Here is a 20,177-nt window from a genome sequence, read left to right as displayed (position 1 = left end):
AATGATGCTCACGCAGCATTTTACAAGAAATTAAGATTGTTCATTCGAGGTGTAGTTCTCATCATTCTTCAAATTTGTGTTCGAACTTCATTATGGTACATTGTTCCCGGTTCACCTTGCTTGGATGACTGATTATCATGTTTGTACATTGAAATTGGCCTTCCTAAATAATTACATTTGAAATTTCAACATAACATTAAACAATGAGATACTGTGTTGTTCCTTGTGAACTGAGATATCATTCTAATAAGTGGTAAAATACAGTTAAAGCATGTTTTCACCATCATGAGATACATCAACAGCTGGTCCATCAATTAAGGTACATAGAGTTGAAGCTAGTGTTGGAAATTTTGAACAACTGTGATGCTATTAATCAATCACATATAGCACCACTGATTTGCACCTCTGCTAGATTTTAAAACTCAGGTGACAGGTTTAAAATACAATTTCTTGTACTTTATATACTGTGCCATTGTTGAACCATGCACAGTTATAAATTTAACACATCTTTATGGTGAAAAATGTCATTGTAAGTGCTTTTTCTGACAATTTCTTTGGTTGTATTTCAACATGTTTCATTTGCTTCTGCTGAATTTTGTAAAAATGTAATCATTTTTAAACTTTGCACTTTTTTTCTCCTATAAATGCTTTTGCCTTTCCTGATCAAAGTCTAGGAGAGTAAGTTCCAGGTTTAATTAAATTTGCATGTAGGCTATTTTATCTTTCATTTTATGTATATAGCAAACCTACTTTTGTTCACCAATCTCAAATCATTGCATTAAATTTGCCTAGCAATTCTTATCCAAACTTCAACGAAACCAGTATGAATGTAAGTATAAATGGTAGTGAGAACTCAGAGTAACTGTTCGAATAATAAACAATAACTATCAGAGTTCTGTGATACAAACCTACTATGGTGATATTTGGGAATGAAAGAAATAAACTGAATCCTAAAAAAGGTTTCATCTTCATTTGAGCCTGTTGGACGTATTTGACTAAAACTCTACTTTTCACAGAAATTCGATTAAAATTCAAAGTTGGGCAAATTAAGATCATGATACAATAAGGTCAGAGTCTTAATCTCAATTATGATTCAACTGTATAAATTGTCCTGATTTTTTTTAAGAATCCTAAGTTACAAATCCTACAACACAAGACAGTGCTTAGACTTGATTGAAAAGTTGAGAATAGAAAAAGGGACTTAAACAAACCCTGATCAATGTTATGGCAGGACTCAGTTTGTCATGAAAAGTTCTAGAGGTACTCAGTATTTGAGTTGTTCTATGCTGTGCCTGATTTGTAGATTGGATTTGAACAATGATGTTTTGCCCGTTATTGATTGATCTACATTGGTGTGCATATTTGTTTCAAGGTGTTAAATGCCATATGTTCATTTTACTCACCCCATTGCCATTGATCTTGAAGTTATTTTAATAGAGTCAATAAATATAGCATTGATTAAAAGCATTGCAATATCTCCATTAAAAATAAATGTTAGGGAAACTGAACAGTTAAAACACATGACTGATAAATTAAGACCAACCTGCAAGTTAGCAAGTTGACTGAATAACCATGGAACTTCTATTGCTCTGCTTTTGGTCTTTTTTTGCTGTACCTTGCATTTTCTCAGTTTTCTGCTTGGCATTACTCTACTCTTAAACATCTGTTTTGCTCTGTGTTTGGCTTTCCATTGTGTGTGATGTTCATAGTTATAACCTATTGGTTTCTCTTAGGATTCTCAAAGTAGACAGTCGGGATACAGTATGCACCAGCTTCAAGGCAACAAGGAGTATGGCAGCGAGAAGAAGGGATATCTCATGAAGAAAAGTGATGGGTATGTATTCTTCTTTGTTAAAAATCAAATATTGTTAATGTTTATTGACTTGCTCCCAAACTGAAGGAGCATCTACTCTCGGTACCCTACTCAAATCTGATACATGGATTTGACTAGAGTACCTTAAGTCCACCTAGCTCAGTTTAAGTTTCAAGTACTAAAGCTGAACTTCAAGTGCAGAAAAAGTGAGTGACATGTTGCAAAAATAAATGTCTACAAGCTATTGGACTCAAACTTCCTACTTGCTGGTAGAAAGTGCAGCGAGAGCTTCCAGATTACCCAAATATACAAGCTAATATGTATAAAATTGTTTCTTGACTTGTGTTCTCGAAAGAAATGGCTTAATTGTGTAACACAGTGGCAATACACAGTGGAACCCCAATGAACTGTGCCAAAAAGAGTAGGTTTTCATCTGTGATTTCCCCCTGTTTTTCCGTATGAGCTGTGCTGTTGTAAAAGAGAGTAGGGCAACTAAAGCCAGAGCTCCCTGGATGACAAAAGAGATAGTGAGTAAGATGAAACGGAAAAAAGGGTTGTATGACAGGTGTCAGGTTGATAACACAAGTGAGAACCAGACAGAATATAGAAAATTCAGAGGGGAAGTGAAAAAGGAAATAAGAGGGACAAAGAGAGAGTAGACTGGCAGCCAACATAAAAAGGAATTCAAAAATCTTCTACAAGCATGTAAACAGTAAACGGGTAGTAAGAGGAGGAGTGGGGCCGATTAGGGACCATAAAGGAGATCTACTCATGGAGGCAGAGGGGATGGCCGAGGTATTAAATCACTACTTTGCATCTGTCTTTACCAAGGAAAAAGATGCTGCCAGTGTCTCAGTATAGAGAGATGTAGTTGAGATACTGGATGGACTAAAAATTGGTAAAGAACAGGTACTTGAAAGGCTAGCTGCACTTAAAGTAGATAAGTCACCTGGTCCAGATGGGATGCATCCTAGGTTGCTGAGGGAAGTAAGAGTGGAAATTGCGGAGGTACGGGCCATAATCTTCCAAACATCTGCAGATATGAGGGTGGTGCCAAAGGACTGGAGAATTGCAAATGTTACACCCTTGTTCAAAAAAAGGATGTAAGGATAAACCCAGCAACTATAGGCCAGTCAGTTTAACCTCAGTGGTGGGGAAACTTTTAGAAACGATAATCCGGGACAGAATTAAGAGTCACTTGGATGAGTGTGGATTGATTAGGGAAAGCCAGTATGGATTTGTTAAAGGAAAATTGTGTTTAACTAACCTGATAGAGTTTTTTGATGAGGTAACAGAGAGGGTAGATGAGGGCAATGCAGTTGATGTGTAGATGGACTTTCACAAGGCGTTTGATAAAGTGCCGCATGGTAGGCTTATCATCAAAATTACAGCCCATAGAATAAAGGGGGCAGTAGCAGCATGGATATAGAATTGGCTAAGGGACAGGAAACAGAGTAGTGGGTGAATGGTTGTTTTTCGGACTGGAGGGAGGTGTACAGTGGTGTTCCCCAGGCGTCAGTGCTTTTCTTGATATATTAATGACTTGGACTTGGGCACAATTTCAAAATTTGCAGATGACACAAAATTTGGAAGGGTAGTAAAAAGTGAGGAGGATAGTGATAAACTTAAAGAGGATATGGACAGGCTGGTGGCATTGGCGGACACGTGGCAGATGAAATTTAACGCAGAAAAGTGCAAAGTGATACATTTCAGTAGGAAGAACGAGGAGAGGCAATATAAACTAGAGGGCACAACTCTAAAAGGGGTACAGGAACAGAGAAATCTGGGGACATATGTGCACAAATTGTTGAAGGTGGCAGGTTGAGAAAGCGGTTTAAAAAAGCATACTGGTCTTTATAAATAGAGGCGTCGAATACAAAAGTGGTTCGGCCACAACTGGAGTATATGTCCAGTTGTTGGGCACTGCTCTTTAGGAAAGATGTGAAGGCCTTAGAGATGGTGCAGAAGAAATTTACTAGAATGACTCCAGGATGAGGGACTTCAGTTACGTGGGTAGACTTTTTTTTTGTATTCGTTCATGGGACGTGGGCATCGCTGGCAAGGCCAGCATTTTTATTGCTCATCCCTAATTGCCCTTGAGAAGGTGGTGGTGAGCCGCCGCATTGAACCGCTGCCGTCCGTGTGGCGAAGGTTCTCCCACAGTGCTGTTAGGTAGGGAGTTCCAGGATTTTGACCCAGCGATGATGAAGGAACGGCGATATATTTCCAAGTCGGATGTTGTGTGACTTGGAGGGGAACGTGCAGGTGGTGTTGATCCCATGTGCCTGCTGCCCTTGTCCTTCTAGGTGGTTGAGGTCGTGGGTTTGGGAGGTGCTGTTGAAGAAGCCTTGGCGAGTTGCTGCAGTGCAGCCTGTGGAGGGTACACACTGCAGCCACGGTGCGCCGGTGGTGAAGGGAGTGAATGTTTAGGGTGGTGGATGGGGTGCCAATCAAGTGGGCTGCTTTGTCCTGGATGGTGTCGAACTTCTTGAGTGTTGTTGGAGCTGCACTCATCCAGGCAAGTGGAGAGTATTCCATCACACTACTGACTTGTGCCTTGTAGATGGTGGAAAGGCTTTGGGGAGTCAGGAGGTGAGTCACTCACCGCAGAATACCCAGCCTCTGACCTGCTTTTGTAGGCACAGTATTTATGTGACTGGTCCAGCTAAGTTTCTGGTCAATGGTGACCCCCAGGATGTTGATGGTGGGGGATTTGGTGATGGTAATGCCATTGAATGTCATGGGGAAGTGGTTAGATTCTCTCTTGTTGGAGATGGTCATTGCTTGGCACTTGTCCGGCACGAATGTTACTTGCCACTTCTCAGCCCAAGCCTGGATGTTGTCCAGGTCTTGCTGCATGCGGGCACGGACTGCTTCATTATCTGAGGGGTTGCGAATGGAACTGAACACTGTGCAATCATCAGCGAACGTCCCCATTTCTGACCTTATGGAGGGAAGGTCATTGATGAAGCAACTGAAGATGGTTGGGCCTAGGACACTACCCTGAGGAACTCCTGTATCAATGTCCTGGGGCTGAGATGATTGGCCTCCAACAACCACTACCATCTTCCTTTGTGCTAGGTATGACTCCAGCTACTGGAGAGTTTTCCCTCTGATCCCCATTGACTTCAATTTTACAAATACCAATGAAACTAAAACCACCAATTAAGTCTCTTAACAATTCAGTCAAATAGCTGGATGTCACAAGCAAAGTGAGGCATTGTAACATTGCCACTGTGTTAATAGATGTTCATTTATTATCGTTAAAGATTAACTAAAATATTTTTGTTACACCAAAATAAATTGGTAGAGACAAGAGTTGTAAAAGCAAAGCCAGTTATAGATTCTGTAACTCATGCTCGTATAAAGATCACTGTGTTGAGTTTTATTATATGTTTGACCAAAGTTCGATGAAATGACAATGAGTAACTATCAGAACGGCCTTTGAAGATATGATCACCATAGGATTAGAAGAAAGCTTTGTTCCATTTCTAACATTGTCTCCTTAATAGCCAACATACTCCGTGCCACCAGACTCCAGTGGTGGTACTGAGTATGTTGGTGCCACACTCAGTCAAATGCTGCTTGATGTCAGGGGCAGTTACTGTCACCTCACCTCTGGAATTCAGCTCTTTTGTCCATGTTTGGACCAAGGCTGTAATGAGGTCTGGAGTCAAGTGGTCCTGGCAGAACCCAAACTGAGCATCGGAGAGCAGGTTATTGGTGAGTAAGTGCCGCTTGATAGCACTGTCGACGACACCTTACATCACTTTGCTGATGATTGAGATTGGACTGATGGGGCGGTAATTGGTCGGATTGGATTTGTCCTGTTTTTTGTGGACAGGACGTACCTGGGCAATTTTCCATATTGTCGGGTAGATGCCAGTGTTGTAACTGTATTGGAACAGTTTGGCTAGAGGCGCGGCTAGTTCTGGAGCACAAGTCTTCAGCACTATAGCCGGAATGTTGTCGGGGCCCATAGCCTTTGGTGTATCCAGTGCACTCAGTGCCGTTTCTTGATATCACGTGGAGTGAATCGAATTGCTGAAGACTGGCTTCTGTGATGGTGGGGATATTGGGAGAAGGCCAAGATGGTTCATCTACTCGGCACTTCTGGCTGAAGATGGTTGCAAATGCTTCAGCCTTGTCTTTTGCACTCACGTGCTGGACTCTGCCATCATTGAGGATGGGGTTGTTTACAGAGCCTCCTCCTTCCGTTAATTGTTTAACTGTCCACCACCATTCACGACTGGATGTGGCAGGACTGCAGAGCTTTGATCTGATCTGTTGGTTGTGGAATCGCTTAGCTTTGTGTATACCATGTTGCTTCCGCTGTTTAGTATCCATGTAGTCCTGTGTTGTAGCTTCACCAGGTTGGCACCTCATTTTTAGGTACGCCTGGTGCTGCTCCTGGCATGCTCTTCTACACTCCTCATTGAACCAGGGTTGATCCCCTGGCTTGTTGGTAACGGTAGAGTGAGGAATATGCCGTACCATGAGGTTACAGATTGTGCTGGAATACAAATCTGCTGCTGCTGATGGCCCACAGCGCCTCATGGATGCCCAGTTTTGAGTTGCTAGATCTGTTCTGAATCTATCCCATTTAGCACGGTGGCAGTGCCACACAACACGGTGGATGGTATCCTCAGTGCGAAGACTGGACTTCGTCTCCACAAGGACTGTGCGGTGGTCACTCCTACTGGAGAAGCTGGGGTTATTCTCCTTGGAACAGAGAAGGTTAAAAGGAGATTTGATAGAAGTATTCAAAATCATGAAGGGTCTAGACAGAGTAGATAGAGAGAAACTGTTCCCATTGGCGGAAGGGTCAAGGACCAGAGATTTAAGGTGACTGGCAAAAGAACCAAAGGTGACATGAGGAAAACCTTTTTACACAGCGAGTGGTTAGGATCTGGAGTGCACTGCCCGAGGGGATGGTGGAGGCAGATTCAATCATGGCCTTCAAAAGGGAACTGGATAACTGCTTGAAAGGAAAAAAATTTGCAGGGCTACGGGGATAGGGCGGTGGCGTGGGACTAGCTGGATTGCTCTTGCATAGAGATGGCGCAGTCTTGATGGGCCGAATGGCCTCCTTCTGTGCTGTAATCTTTCTATGATTCTGTGAATACAGGAAGAATTTTTTTAGAAAATCCGATGATTAGCCACTGAACATTACCACCTCCTTGTGACATTGATGGAGTCCTGGGAGCATGTCTTAAGGCTAGCCGCATAACCGAGGGAAGATATGCAATGAAAAGAAGAAAATAAGACCCATATTATATAAAAAAAACATTGAAATTATGTTGAAGCGTAATTAAGGGGTACTGTCTCGGGCATCATTTTTTTTAAGCAGTGGTAAGGATGTATTTATTGATGCAAAGTCTCTAGAATTGTAATGAGAAATAAAATTGATAAGAAAATCTAACAGTTAGGAATGCATCATGCAGTACACTGATTCTGCTAAACTAGTTGTTTGTGGCACATCAAATATTAAAAGTGATGGAAATATGCAGCAGGTCTGGAAAAGAAGAACGATAGGTTAATATTTAAGGAAGAAACAGTTCATTCTGATGAAGGGTCCCTACCTAAAACATTAATTTTTCTCTTTCCAGATGCTATAGAAAGAGCTGTTGTGTTTTCTAGCTTTATTTCAGATGTCTGGTTTCTGCTTCCACTTTTTATTTCCCTGGCCTGTGGCAAATGCAATGTGTGAATATAAGTGTGTATGTGGATGGTATTACATGAGGATAAGTAGGAGTATTGTAATGCTGCTAATTTGATACCACATTAAGTAACTTTTTTTTTATTTTAGCCTTAGAAAAGTTTGGCAGAGAAGAAAATGCACAGTCAAGAATGGCTACTTGACGATTTCACATGCAACTGTGAGTAATGTCTATTCATATTTTCTCAGAGTGAAGGAATTTGGGAGTTTTTTCAAATATTTAAGGAGCTAATTGATGACATCGTTAGGATATGTAGTATTGAGTATTAAGTCGAGCAATTTGTGAAACTCAGTGAAGATCAGAATGAACAAGACATGGAGATGCAAATAGAGTAGCAGAATTTAAAAACTAATAAATGAGATTTCTTCATTAAAAAAGAATGTTAATTCTGTGGTAGCAATGGCCAATCATAACGTGCGAACATAAAAAGTGATGGACAGGAAAAGACCCACTAGCCCATCCAGCATGACCCATATAATTATGATGCTTAGTGCATCATACTACAGACACTCCCCACCTGCCCGGAGCCGTATAATCTCCTGGGAGAGGTGAATAACCAGGTCAATTAGGGAAAAAATCTGGAAAACACCTTTTGGCAATTTAAGCAAGTCCAGGAGATCACATAGACCCTAATTTATATTGCAAGATACCTCTTGTACAATGTGATCTCCGCCTCAGCCAGAAACGGGTCCAGCTCTCTTAAAGGGATGCAACGGATCAGTGTTCACCACATGAGCTGGCAACCTTTTCCACAGGTCCACTATTCCCTGGTAACGGAAGAACCGCCTAACATCCAATCTAGTTCTGCCTTTACTTAACTTGTAAGCGTGACTCCTTGGGCCACAAGATTAATTTCCAGAATCTCAGTATTCCCCCCCAACTATGTGAGGGGACAAAAATTGGACGCAGTATTCTAACAGAGGCCTAACCAAGGCCTTGTACAAGGACAAAATGGTATGGTCTGCTTTGATTTTTAGTGAGTTGTCCTGTAAATACAACCTAGAAATCTGTTTTCTTTAGCTACAGCTTCACGGCATTGGGCATGAACCTTTGGGGAGTATGTACTAAAACACCCAGATCTTTCTTTCACCATTGGCTTTAATTCTGTTCCCCGTAGGGTGTAAGTATATTCGGCATTTGATCTGCCCATGTGCATAAGGCTAGACGTTTTCACGTGACTCATCTCAACCTTGAATTTCGTTTGCTGTAAATCTGTAATTTGGAAATGTGGAGAATCCTGGTAGAAATCTGCAGCAAAATTAATACAGCCGTTTCTTCTAGAACCTGTGTTTGAATTCAGCACAGTTCAGTGGAATAAAAGATTCTTCTTTATCAAAGGTCTTGCTAGAAATTAGTTTGAGCAATCTCAACCCAGTTCCTGCTGAGCCTAGGCCCAAAGTATAAACTGCCCATTGAATTAGTGCACTGCCTTTTTCTATACAAAAGATTAAGATTGTCTTTGCATTCTGGCCATTTCTGTCAGTTTTAAGACACTTTTAAAGATAAATAAATAATGAGTACTAATGATTTAAAAGATTTAATTGAACCTAAGGAAAGAAACTGAATTAATATTATTTTAGATGCAATTATAAATCCAGGATGATTCACCATCAGCTCTGTGCATGTTAGTTCAGCTCCCTCACCTTGTCAGTCGATATCTCCCTCAAACCCCAACAATGTCATCAGCAGTCACTGTTTAAACAGATACATAATCTGTATATAGGTCTAGCATGTATTTTACATCCAGCACACTTCAAATGTCACACTCAAATTTCTGTGTCACACTTTGGTGGGGGGGAGGGGGGAGTATAAAGAAACAAAAGCAGTCACATATATGCCATCCTATGAAACTGGGAAAAGCTGATGAACAGCTTCAAAAAAGCTGATAATTCAAAAATCGAAATACAACTGAAAAAATAAGAACATGCAGAACTATGTTAAAAAGGTAATGGGGGGGGGCGGGGCTGGAAAATGCATCAAAAATATCACTGAACTGGGACCAGCAGCAGGACATGAACTTGTCATGACTTAAGCTGCAGCTATACCCAACAACATTAGTTGTGTTAGGGGGGAAAAAGTTGAAGTACACAAGATGGTAATTTTTGTAGTGGTGGTTTTTCAATTTTTTGAAGTGAGTTCTGATGGTGGAAAATTTTATTTCCTGGGAGGTCTGGGGAAATTTTTGATGCATTTTCCAGCCCCCCCCCCAATTACCTTTTTAACATAGTTCTGCATGTTCTTATTTTCATCTCTGTGAACTCCTCCCCCTTTCTCCTTGCAGGATATCTCTTTGGCCACCTAATTCAAAGGGTAAAGAAAGCTCACAGCAGGCCCCATTAAACACAATGAGAAAATGACTGGTTAATCTGTTCCGGTAGGCATAATTGAGGGAGGAATGTTGGTCAGGTCTTATTCCCCTCCACACACCATCACTAACAATTTATTTGAAGAAATTAAATTTATTTAATTAGTTTGCCTACATATCATTCATAGCTTGGTGAAATGGAGTGAATTGCAAACGGTGAAGACTTTAAAGCTGTAATTTGGTGAGAGTGGGAATTCGGTGCAGAGGGGGAAGGAGGTGCTAAGTAATTTAAACCAAGGGGCAACAATAAATAAGTAAATATATAAATAATCAGTAATTAATTAGATCTAAGGGGATAAAATTAATGAAGTAGAGGATACCAACATTAAAGGGATTGGAATTGCATTAAATAAAAACCTGGTATACATCAATAAGAAATAAATAGGACTTAAGGGGATACTGAACCAAAGCACATATATGTGTATATATAATATAAGTAGAAAGACTTTTAAGTAAAATTGTGGGACAGCTGAGACCTTTTGCCTGCAATTCCTGTGCCGTGTGGGAACTCCAGGCCGCTTCATGTGAGTCCTCTGTGCACCTTGTATCTCCCCTCTCATGCTTCATTCAGGTGCCCCTCCCCCAGCCAAATTAGTTTAAACCTTTCCCCAGTTAACCACCCTGCAAGGCCATTGGTCCCAGTCCTGTTGCGGTGCAACCCATCCATCTTGTACAGGTCCCTCCTGTCCCAGAACTGGTCCCAATGCCCCAAGAATCTGAAACCCTCTGTCCTGCACCATTTCTCTAGCCACGCATTAACCTGCCTTACCTTACTGTTCCTATACTCACTAGAATGTGACACTGAGAGTAATCCAGAGATTACTACGTTTCAGGTCCTGCACTTTAACTTCCTCCCTAGCTCCTGAAACTCTGACTGCAGGATCTCAACCCTTTTCATTCCTATGTCATTGGTTCCAACATAGATCATGACTTCTGGCTGTTCTTCCCCCACCCCCTCCCCCCAACAGAATGTTCTGCACCCGTTCAGTGATGTCCATTACCCTAATACCAGAGAGAACACACCATGCGGCACTCAGGTCGGCAGTTGCAGAAATGCCTGTCTGTTTCCCTGACTATTGAATCCCTTATGACCACTGCACTTCTACACTTTGCTGTGCATTCCTTTGCCCCACAGGATCGTGGATTTGCTCTCCACTGCACTCCCCCGAGGTGTCGTCACCCTCACCAGTATTCAGCACTAAAAACAGTTTTGTGAGCGCCACGCTCCCGGAGGATTCCTGCCCTGCCTGCCTCTTCTTCCTACCCTTCTGGATGGCCACCTACTTACTATCCTCCTGAACTCTCTATGGCTGCGGGGTGACCACCTCCTGGAATGTGCGATCCAGGAAATCCTCAGCCTCCCGTATGCCCTGCAGTGACTCCAGCTGCTCCTCAAGCTCAGAGACCATGAGCTCGAACTCAAGCAGCCGGAGGCACTTCCTGTACACGTGGTTATCCAGGACACGTGAAACATACTGCAGTTCCCACACGGCACAGGAATTGCAGGCAAGTGGTATCAGCTGTCCCATCATTTACTTAAAAATCTACCTACATATGTTTTAGTTTAATATCCCCTTAACTCCTATTTATTATTTATGTACACCAAATTTTTATTTAAAACAATTCGGATTCCTTTAATGTTGGTATTCTCTATTTAGTTAATTTTAGCCCCTTAGATTTAATTAATCACTCTTTATTTGTTTATTTACTGATGTCCCTTGGTTTAAATTACTTAGCACCTCCTTCCCTCTCTGCACCGAATTCCCACTCTCACCAAATTCCCGTTTTAAAGTAATCACTCTGTTTTGCAACTCACTCCATTTAGGGGTTCACTATCTCTGTGCTCAAGCAATTGAATTATCATAGTTGAATGAAGTGACTTTGAATTAAGAGCATCTTACATCTCATCACGAGCAATTGCATGAGAGATTAATAAATAAAAATTTATGATTTGAAATAGACAGAAAAAACAAAAAGATGTTTGCTGTTAACCCTAATTGTTTTAGCTGTTCAGTATTCAAAATAATTTCTGAACCTGAGATTCTACTTATGTAAGTAAAATTCTGTTGTGTACTTCTAATCGGCTGTAGAAATTTAGCTGCATTGATAAATTGTTACAGTAAGGGAAGGCGAGTATAATCATAATTATATGTTCTATAAATTCTAATTAAGCAAACTGTTTAATATTGCAGTAATGCAAATAGTTTTGTTCAAGAAAGTAACTCCTCCGGATACAAATCCAAAGAACAAATGCTAGTTTTTATGGCAGCCTTAATATGAGGGCCTGAACATAAATTGAGTTGAAGTAGATGCTATGGATTGATCAGGATTTAGGCTAGATGGATTGAACAGCACTGTAAAAAGCTGGCATTGCTGCAAGATCCCTGTAGATTTATTTAAAATATTTAGCCTAGATACACGGCTAAAATGACTAATCTTTTCTACATTGTATACTTGATGGCAGTACAGATATCAAATGTAACAAGCTGGAACTTCTGTTCTACTGTATAAGCAACCATATCTTAGCAGTGAGCACAAAAAATGTATCCCAGCTTCCCTTATTAGCACCTGTATCATTGTCTTATTAATTTGTGATGATGAGAAATAGATTGTTAATAGTAATAATTACCAAACTGTTTAATACTACATGTTACAGTCAGCAGTTCTGAATAATTACTAGGCAGCATGCTGTGACTGCATGGGGGGTTGTTTGTCTCAGTAACATTACTGTTTCTTGAGTAGAAAAGTGTATGCTGCCACCGCTGCTGCATTTACTGAATTGATTTATGGTTTCTCAGGGCATGTTAAATAAAATGAATAATAAGTAGGTTCTTGGGAGGTGGAAAACACTGGTGTGTATATCCAAAATTGCTGGAGCAAAATCTTTCAGCTCTGGAGCAAAATTATATTTGAATGGTATTCCAAGCCCATGTTCACACTTGTGACATCTCCATTCTTGACCCTAACCCTAACCCTAACCCTAACCCCAAAATAATCTTGATTCTTGCTATTGTTGGTTATATTTATTTCTGTCTTTTTTTAAATGCATGGTACAGCAATACAAGTGGAAACAAGCTTGGCCGTCTGTGCTATTTTATAGTACCCTAACATATATGCAATAATCAAGAGTTCAATCAGTGATAGACAATTAATCCATATATAGTACACTATAAGGAGAAGGACATAATAGTCTATCAAAAGCAAAACCGTAATCCAGAGTGTAAAATATTCAATTTATGGGCTCACAAATTATGTGTAGTGTTCAACAGCACAGTTTGTATGTACGGAATTCCCCCAAATAGGGATAAGGCATTCTATCAACAGCAAACAATTATCCAGGATTTCAAATATTTCATTTATTGCACTGGGCCCAGTAATAGCTCCTTGAAAGTGGAGTCACAGGTGGATAGGGTGGTGAAGAAGGCATTCAGCTTGCTTGGTTTCATTGGTCAGAACATTGAATACAGGAGTTGGGATGTCTTGTTGAAGTTGTACAAGACATTAGTTAGGCCACACTTGGAATACTGTGTACAGTTCTGGTCACCCTATTATAGAAAGGATATTATTAAACTAGAAAGAGTGCAGAAAAGATTTACTAGGATGCTGCCGGGACTTGATGGTTTGACTTATAGGGAGAGGTTAGATAGACTGGGACTTTTTTCCCTGGAGAGTAGGAGGTTGAGGGGTGATCTTATACAAGTCTATAAAATAATGAGGGGCATAGATAAGGTAGATAGTCAAAATCTTTTCCCAAAGGTAGGGGAGTCTATAACGAGGGGGCATAGATTTCAGGTGAGAGGGGAGAGATACAAAAGGGTCCAGAGGGGCAATTTTTTCACTCAAAGGGTGGTGAGTGTCAGGAACGAGCTGCCAGAGGCAGTAGTAGAGGTGGGTACAATTTTGTCTTTTAAAAAGCATTTGGACAGTTACATGGGTAAGATGGGTACAGAGGGATATGGGCCAAGTGCAGGCAATTGGGACTAGCTTAGTGGTATAAACTGGGCGACATAGACATGTTGGGCCGAAGGGCCTGTTTCCATGTTGTAAACTTCTATGATTCTAATTATGTGTAATGATCAACAGCACAATTCATATGTAAAGAGGTTCCACGTCTTGGGGAAAGAGATTTTCAGCAAGCAATTAGGAAAGCAAATGGCATGTTGGCCTTTATTGCAAGGGGGTTGAAGTACAAGAGTAAGAAAGTCTTACTACAATTGTACAGGGCTTTGGTGAGACCTCACCTGGAGTACTGTGTACAATTTTGGTCTCCTTATTTAAGGAAGGATATACTTGTCTTAGAGGCAGTGCAACAAAGGTTCACTAGATTAATTCCTGGGATGAGAGGGTTATCTAATGAGGAGAGGTTGAGTAGAAAGGGCCTATACGCTCTGGAGTTTAGAAGAGTGAGAGGTGATTTTATTGAAACATACAAGATTTTGAAGGGGCTTGACAGGGTAGATGCTGAAAGGCTGTTTCCCCTGGCTGGAGAGTCTAGAACTAGGGGGCATAGTCGCAGGATAAGAGGTCGGCCATTCACGACTGAGATGAGGAGGAATTTCTCCACTCAGGGCTGTGAATCTTTGGAATTCTCTACCCCCAGAGGGCTGCGGATGCTGAGTCGTTGAATATGTTCAAAGCTGAGATAGATAGATTTTTGGACTCGAGGGGAATCAAGGGATATGGGGACCGGGCAGGAAAGTGGAGTTGAGGTTAAAGATCAGCAATGATCTGATTGAATGGCGGAGCAGGCTCGAGGGGCCATATGGCCTACTCCTGCTCCTATTTCTTAAGTTCATATGATCTTAAGAATTGTTTTCTCACACAACATATTAGAGAGGATTCAAGGGGAGATCATTTACTTGACTTGATCATTAGCAGTGATCCTGAGATGATTTCGGACCTCTGTGTGGGGGAACATCTGTCCAGTTGTCATTGAAGCAGCGGCCACCAAAGTGGGGAGGCTCATCAGCAGCGTCCTGGCCAAAGGTGGTGATAATGGTCATCTTCTATCATCTGCTCTGTGGGTAAACTGCCATTGCAAACAATGCTACCCACAAATTCATGCATGCACTTGAAGATGTTTGTTATGTAGGCTGTTTGGTGTGGCTTCTGCAGTTCCTTATTGATATCTGCCAGTTAGGGCAGCTGATCACAGAGGAAGAGAACATACAACTGGACCATTGTCTAACAGTTAGCTTTTAGAGCTTCTCTGCTTCTTTCTCTCTGATACCCTCACCATTGCATTATACTGCTGGTTCTCAACGAACTGGGTCAGTGCAGTGAAGCAGTCATTAGAGGTGGGCAATGCACTTTGAGGGATAGCCAGCAAGCACAATGGTAGGAGACCAGAGCCTTATACTTTTCGTCATTCAGCACAGTCAGCTCCTCATATTTGTCTTTGTGGATAGAGCTGTACCGAAAGTAGTCCTGCACCTTGGTATCTTCCACAAAATCTGGCATGCACTTTTGACTATCCTTAGCTACCATCATTTTTATGTGCATAATGCATTGAACAATTTTGCATTGTACACCCTCCTGGCCTTGCCTGCTAAGCCATTCAGCTCTGACACAACCACAGCAGCATTGTCAGAGATTCCAGCAACAAACTTATCCAAGGCAGGTTTCACATTGGAATGCTTTGTCCATGGCACTGGAGAGGTTCTCAGCATTAGATTGAGAAAGAACTGACGAATCTTTCTCGATTTGATGCTGACATAGTGCATGTATATCACCAACTGGTTGGTGGAGGCTCTGCCCGTGGACTCATCAATCAAATAACTCCAAAATGGAGTCTGTGCTGTATCCACAACCAAACCTGGCTTCATTACCTTGTCGACTCTTATCTTTAGTGTGATACTGTAGCAGCTGGCACCCATCTTGGCATATATCACCAACAATGAGTTTGCAGCCCACTTACTGAATGGCAAGAGATTCTTTGCCATGACAAATGCAAGTTTATAGGGTGCAGCAGTGATGAACTTCTGTCAGCTGACAAAGGTTGACATATTATCACATGATTTGCTAATCCTGCTATACATCTGCATTGCAGCAATCTGTGATCATACACTTACTTGTTAGTGATGTTTTTGGGTGCATCCTGGTCACATGTTTAACAATGTTATCCCTCTTGACCTACTTAAATTTCAAGAGGCATTGCATGTTGTTCACACATGACTAGGAATTTTTTTCCGCACTCTAACTTGTATCCTGGCAGCTTGCAAGACACAGGAGGTTTTGGGGCTAGCACCAGTGTTACTCGCAATAATTCTGGCTGTCTTATGCGGTGGTGTGGATGGTGCACTGGGGAGGGGCTTACCTTTTATTGCAAGTGAGGATGTATCTCCGCTGGTTGTATGATCAGGGACCGATCTTAAATTTTCTGCTGCAGTTGTGTAGATTCTTAATTTACAAAAGTACTTTCTTAATAAAATGACTTGCAGATGGATTTGCGCAATGTATAAAAGGTTTATTAAGAGTTACAATACAAAATAGAATATTAAGATGTCAAACAGTACAACCTGACAGAAGATTACACGAGAAGGCTTCTGGTTGATCAGACCAAATGACCTCGAAAAAACGAGCAGTCCAGCTTGCTCCAAGAATATTCTAATAACTACATGTTTCACAGCTACCTATATACCTATAGTCACTGGAAATTCAGCTGCATCCCAAACAAGTCAAACGCCATCAGCTGACTCAGGATTTTAAGCAGGCAATTAACAGTTTCTCATGCCACGACGCACTATGAACGTTAGATAATAATGGAGACATGGTGTCTCATAAACGATCTTTAGCTGAAGGTTGACGATTATGCATGCACATTTTGTTGATGCTTTCAACCGAAAGCCTGAAAAACGTGCATCTCACATATCCCACCTGTTGAGCCTAAGGATTATTCCCCTTAGGCTCACCTGTCCACCCCAACCTTAGCTCACAGCTTGGTAGTGCAATATAGCCATTTGCATATTCAGCTTTTTATACATTGCGATTATAATGCTTTGCGCAGGATCTGCAATTACAATAAGCATCAACTGAATAAGAATTAGAACTTGAGAGAATTCTAGCCCAGGGATGTTGTCCTAATTATACACTGTCTCCCACCATTTATGTCCCCTTAGCTGACCCATATCCCTTTCCACGGCTGCATTTCCTTGATGTAGATCGATTAGATGGCTCTCAGATGTCAAGTATAGTTTTAAGACTCAGTGACAGTGGTGGAATCGGATGTTCAAACTATGTGACTGCTTTCTCGGCTTCCTCTCTTAAACCGATTTCCACCTGAATTTCCGTAGCATTATGAACATTTACTGGGATCAGGACTGAACTTGCAAAAGCAAAATGATGGAGTTAATACAGGGCACCCTTGCTTCCCGTGACGGTAAGCCAAATCCAATGTCATCGCACAGTAACGGCCCCTTCCCATGTATCTGTATCTTGCACATCCCGATTTCCACCGTTGAATACTAACAATTAGGGGAGTGCTCATCCAGGGTAAAACCACAAGCTGGTACACTGTTCTGGGTGACATCACACCGACAAAGTCAGCATGGCTTTACGAAGGGGAAGTCATGTCTGACAAATTTGCTTGAGTTCTTTGAGGACATAACGTACAGGGTGGATAAAGGGGAACCAGTGAACGTAGTGTATTTAGACTTCCAGAAGGCATTCGACAAGGTGCCACATGAAAGATTATTGCTCAAGATAAAGAATCGCTGGATTGGGGGTAATATTCTGGCATGGGTGGAGGATTGGTTATCTAACAGGAAGCAGAGAGTTGGGATAAATGGTTCATTCTCGGACTGGCAACCTGTAGCCAGTGGTGTTCCGCAGGGGTCGGTGCTGGGTCCCCAACTCTTTACAATCTATATTAACGATTTGGAGGAGGGGACCGAGTGTAACATATCAAAGTTTGCAGATGATACAAAGATGGGAGGGAAAGTAGAGAGTGAGGAGGACATAAAAAACCTACAAGGGGATATAGACAGGCTGGGTGAGTGGGCGGAGATTTGGCAGATGCAATACAATATTGGAAAATGTGAGGTTATGCACTTTGGCAGGAAGAATCAGAGAGCAAGTTATTATCTTAATGGCGAGAAACTGGAAAGTACAAAGGGATCTGGGGATCCTAGTGCAAGAAAATCAAAAAGTTAGTATGCAGGTGCAGCAGGTGATCAAGAAGGCCAACGGAATGTTGGCTTTTATTGCTAGGGGGGATAGAATATAAAAACAGGGAGGTATTGCTGCAGTTATATAAGGTATTGGTGAGACCGCACCTGGAATACTGCATACAGTTTTGGTCTCCATACTTAAGAAAAGACATACTTGCTCTCGAGGCAGTGCAAAGAAGGTTCACTCAGTTAATCCCGGGGATGAGGAGGTGGACATATGAGGAGAGGTTGAGTAGATTGGGACTCTACTCATTGGAGTTCAGAAGAATGAGAGGCGATCTCATTGAAACATATAAGATTGTGAAGGGGCTTGATCGGGTGGATGCGGTAAGGATGGGTGAAACTAGAACAAGGGGGCATAATCTTAGAATAAGGGGCTGCTCTTTCAAAACTGAGATGAGGAGAAACTTCTTCACTCAGAGGGTAGTAGGTCTGTGGAATTTGCTGCCCCAGGAAGCTGTGGAAGCTACATCATTGAATAAATTTAAAACAGAAATAGACAGTTTCCTAGAAGTAAAGGGAATTAGGGGTTACGGGGAGCGGGCAGGAAATTGGACATGAATTTAGATTTGAGGTTAGGATCAGATCAGCCATGATCTTATTGAATGGCGGAGCAGGCTCGAGGGGCCGATTGGCCTGCTCCTGCTCCTATTTCTTATGTTCTTGTGACACATCCACGTGCCCTTGATCAGAGTACAACAAGATAAATCCGGTGCCATCCAGGTTTCACCCTTTGCCAATACCTATGGATAGTTAACCAATATCTTATGTACGTCACCCTTGAGGATGCCTATGGGTCCCACCTTTAAAACCTCAAGGGGCTTCTGGTTGGGTGGAAGGCATGGAATTTCAATAATGATAACGAAAACTTGTCCTTCTTTCCACCCTTCACGGGAATGTTTCATTGGGTATACAGATCCCAGGGGCCTAACATTACAGTGGTTTCCTCCATTACCAGTCTGTTTATCTAGCTGTTGATCAGTTATTAAAAAAAAGGGATATGATTGTTCTCAATATCTTCCATTTCCTTTTGTACCTGTGACAGCATAAACGAGCATGATCCCTTTGGAGATTTGCGTCTTAGATGTTGTCATGTCACTTTTTACTTCATTAATTTTCTCCTGAGTCTGCTGAAAGTTGTCAACCATCTCCTTCAAAGACACTGAAACTTGTTGCTGTTCATCTAACGACCCTTTCACTACCCTATTCTCTCCTTTCATAATACTCTTTAATTGATTTTGTATAATTTCATGTTCCCACATGCTTTCTATATCTATCCTGTTACGAGCGGCCATCCCCGTGTAGCCCCTGTAACCAACCATTCAGCTACTTCCCGTTTTTCTCTCTGCATGGGATGTGTGGTGTTAGCCCAGGGAACTGCATCTATATCTCGACCTGAATTTATGTCCATAAACTGTCCAAGTTTTTCAGACAGCATCTGTTGATAGAGCCTCTCACAAGTTTTATTACACAAGCCAAGCCTGATAGCAAAGCAATTTTGGAAAAATCAAACAGAGCAGGGAAGATACTAAATTTCACATCGTTACATAAGGTATTGTGTTTTCAAAACCAATAAACCATTGCTGGGACCCTCGTCCGCAACCGGGTATGCGGTAGAGGCTGAATGGGCGGTTGCATCTAACGACTCCACATTCTTGATTACAGTCAAGCTGAAGGAACAGGATGGCAACTCATTGTCATATGAACTGGGCACGCACCCACAGCGATCAGCATTTCGCTTCCAGACTTGAGGGAAATTGAGAGAACTCGTCATTGCTCGTTTCCCATTAGGGAACTCAAAGATGTTCTTAGTGGCACCCATATAGGGTATGCCAAAAGACCCAATGTCACTGTCTTTACTGGTGTTCGCAGTCGTCCGATACCACTTGATAGCTGATGCTTTTCCATCGCCAATGCATGTACATGTTGGTGCAATTTTGCTGAATTAAACAACTGTGATGAAAGAGAGAAGGTGCGCATGATACTATATGCCTGTAGCCCCGAAGTATTTAAGTGTCTGGCAGGCAGAGATGGGCTGATACTACAGCTGTGGTCTGGAAAGCAATAAGGATAGGAGGTGGTGGAGGTCAGGCAGCTATGAATGCACTAGT

At 41.7% G+C, this 20,177-nt stretch overlaps 1 protein-coding gene across 2 annotated transcripts in view; it reads left to right on the top strand.

Moving 5' to 3' along the window:
- LOC137320244 (arf-GAP with SH3 domain, ANK repeat and PH domain-containing protein 1-like) overlaps positions 1-20,177 on the top strand; it is a 417,474-nt gene that overhangs the window by 250,362 nt on the left and 146,935 nt on the right. For both annotated transcript variants that reach the window (XM_067982012.1, XM_067982011.1), the window contains exons 12-13: positions 1,734-1,834; positions 7,623-7,692. In XM_067982012.1, the coding sequence (XP_067838113.1) occupies positions 1,734-1,834; positions 7,623-7,692 (171 nt within the window). The remainder of the gene's footprint in view (positions 1-1,733; positions 1,835-7,622; positions 7,693-20,177) is intronic.

Source organism: Heptranchias perlo, chromosome 3, assembly GCF_035084215.1.
Source record: "Heptranchias perlo isolate sHepPer1 chromosome 3, sHepPer1.hap1, whole genome shotgun sequence".
Lineage (NCBI taxonomy): Eukaryota > Metazoa > Chordata > Chondrichthyes > Hexanchiformes > Hexanchidae > Heptranchias > Heptranchias perlo.
The sequence above is the reverse complement of the archived record's forward strand: the minus strand, read 5'-3'. Positions and strand labels throughout refer to the sequence as shown.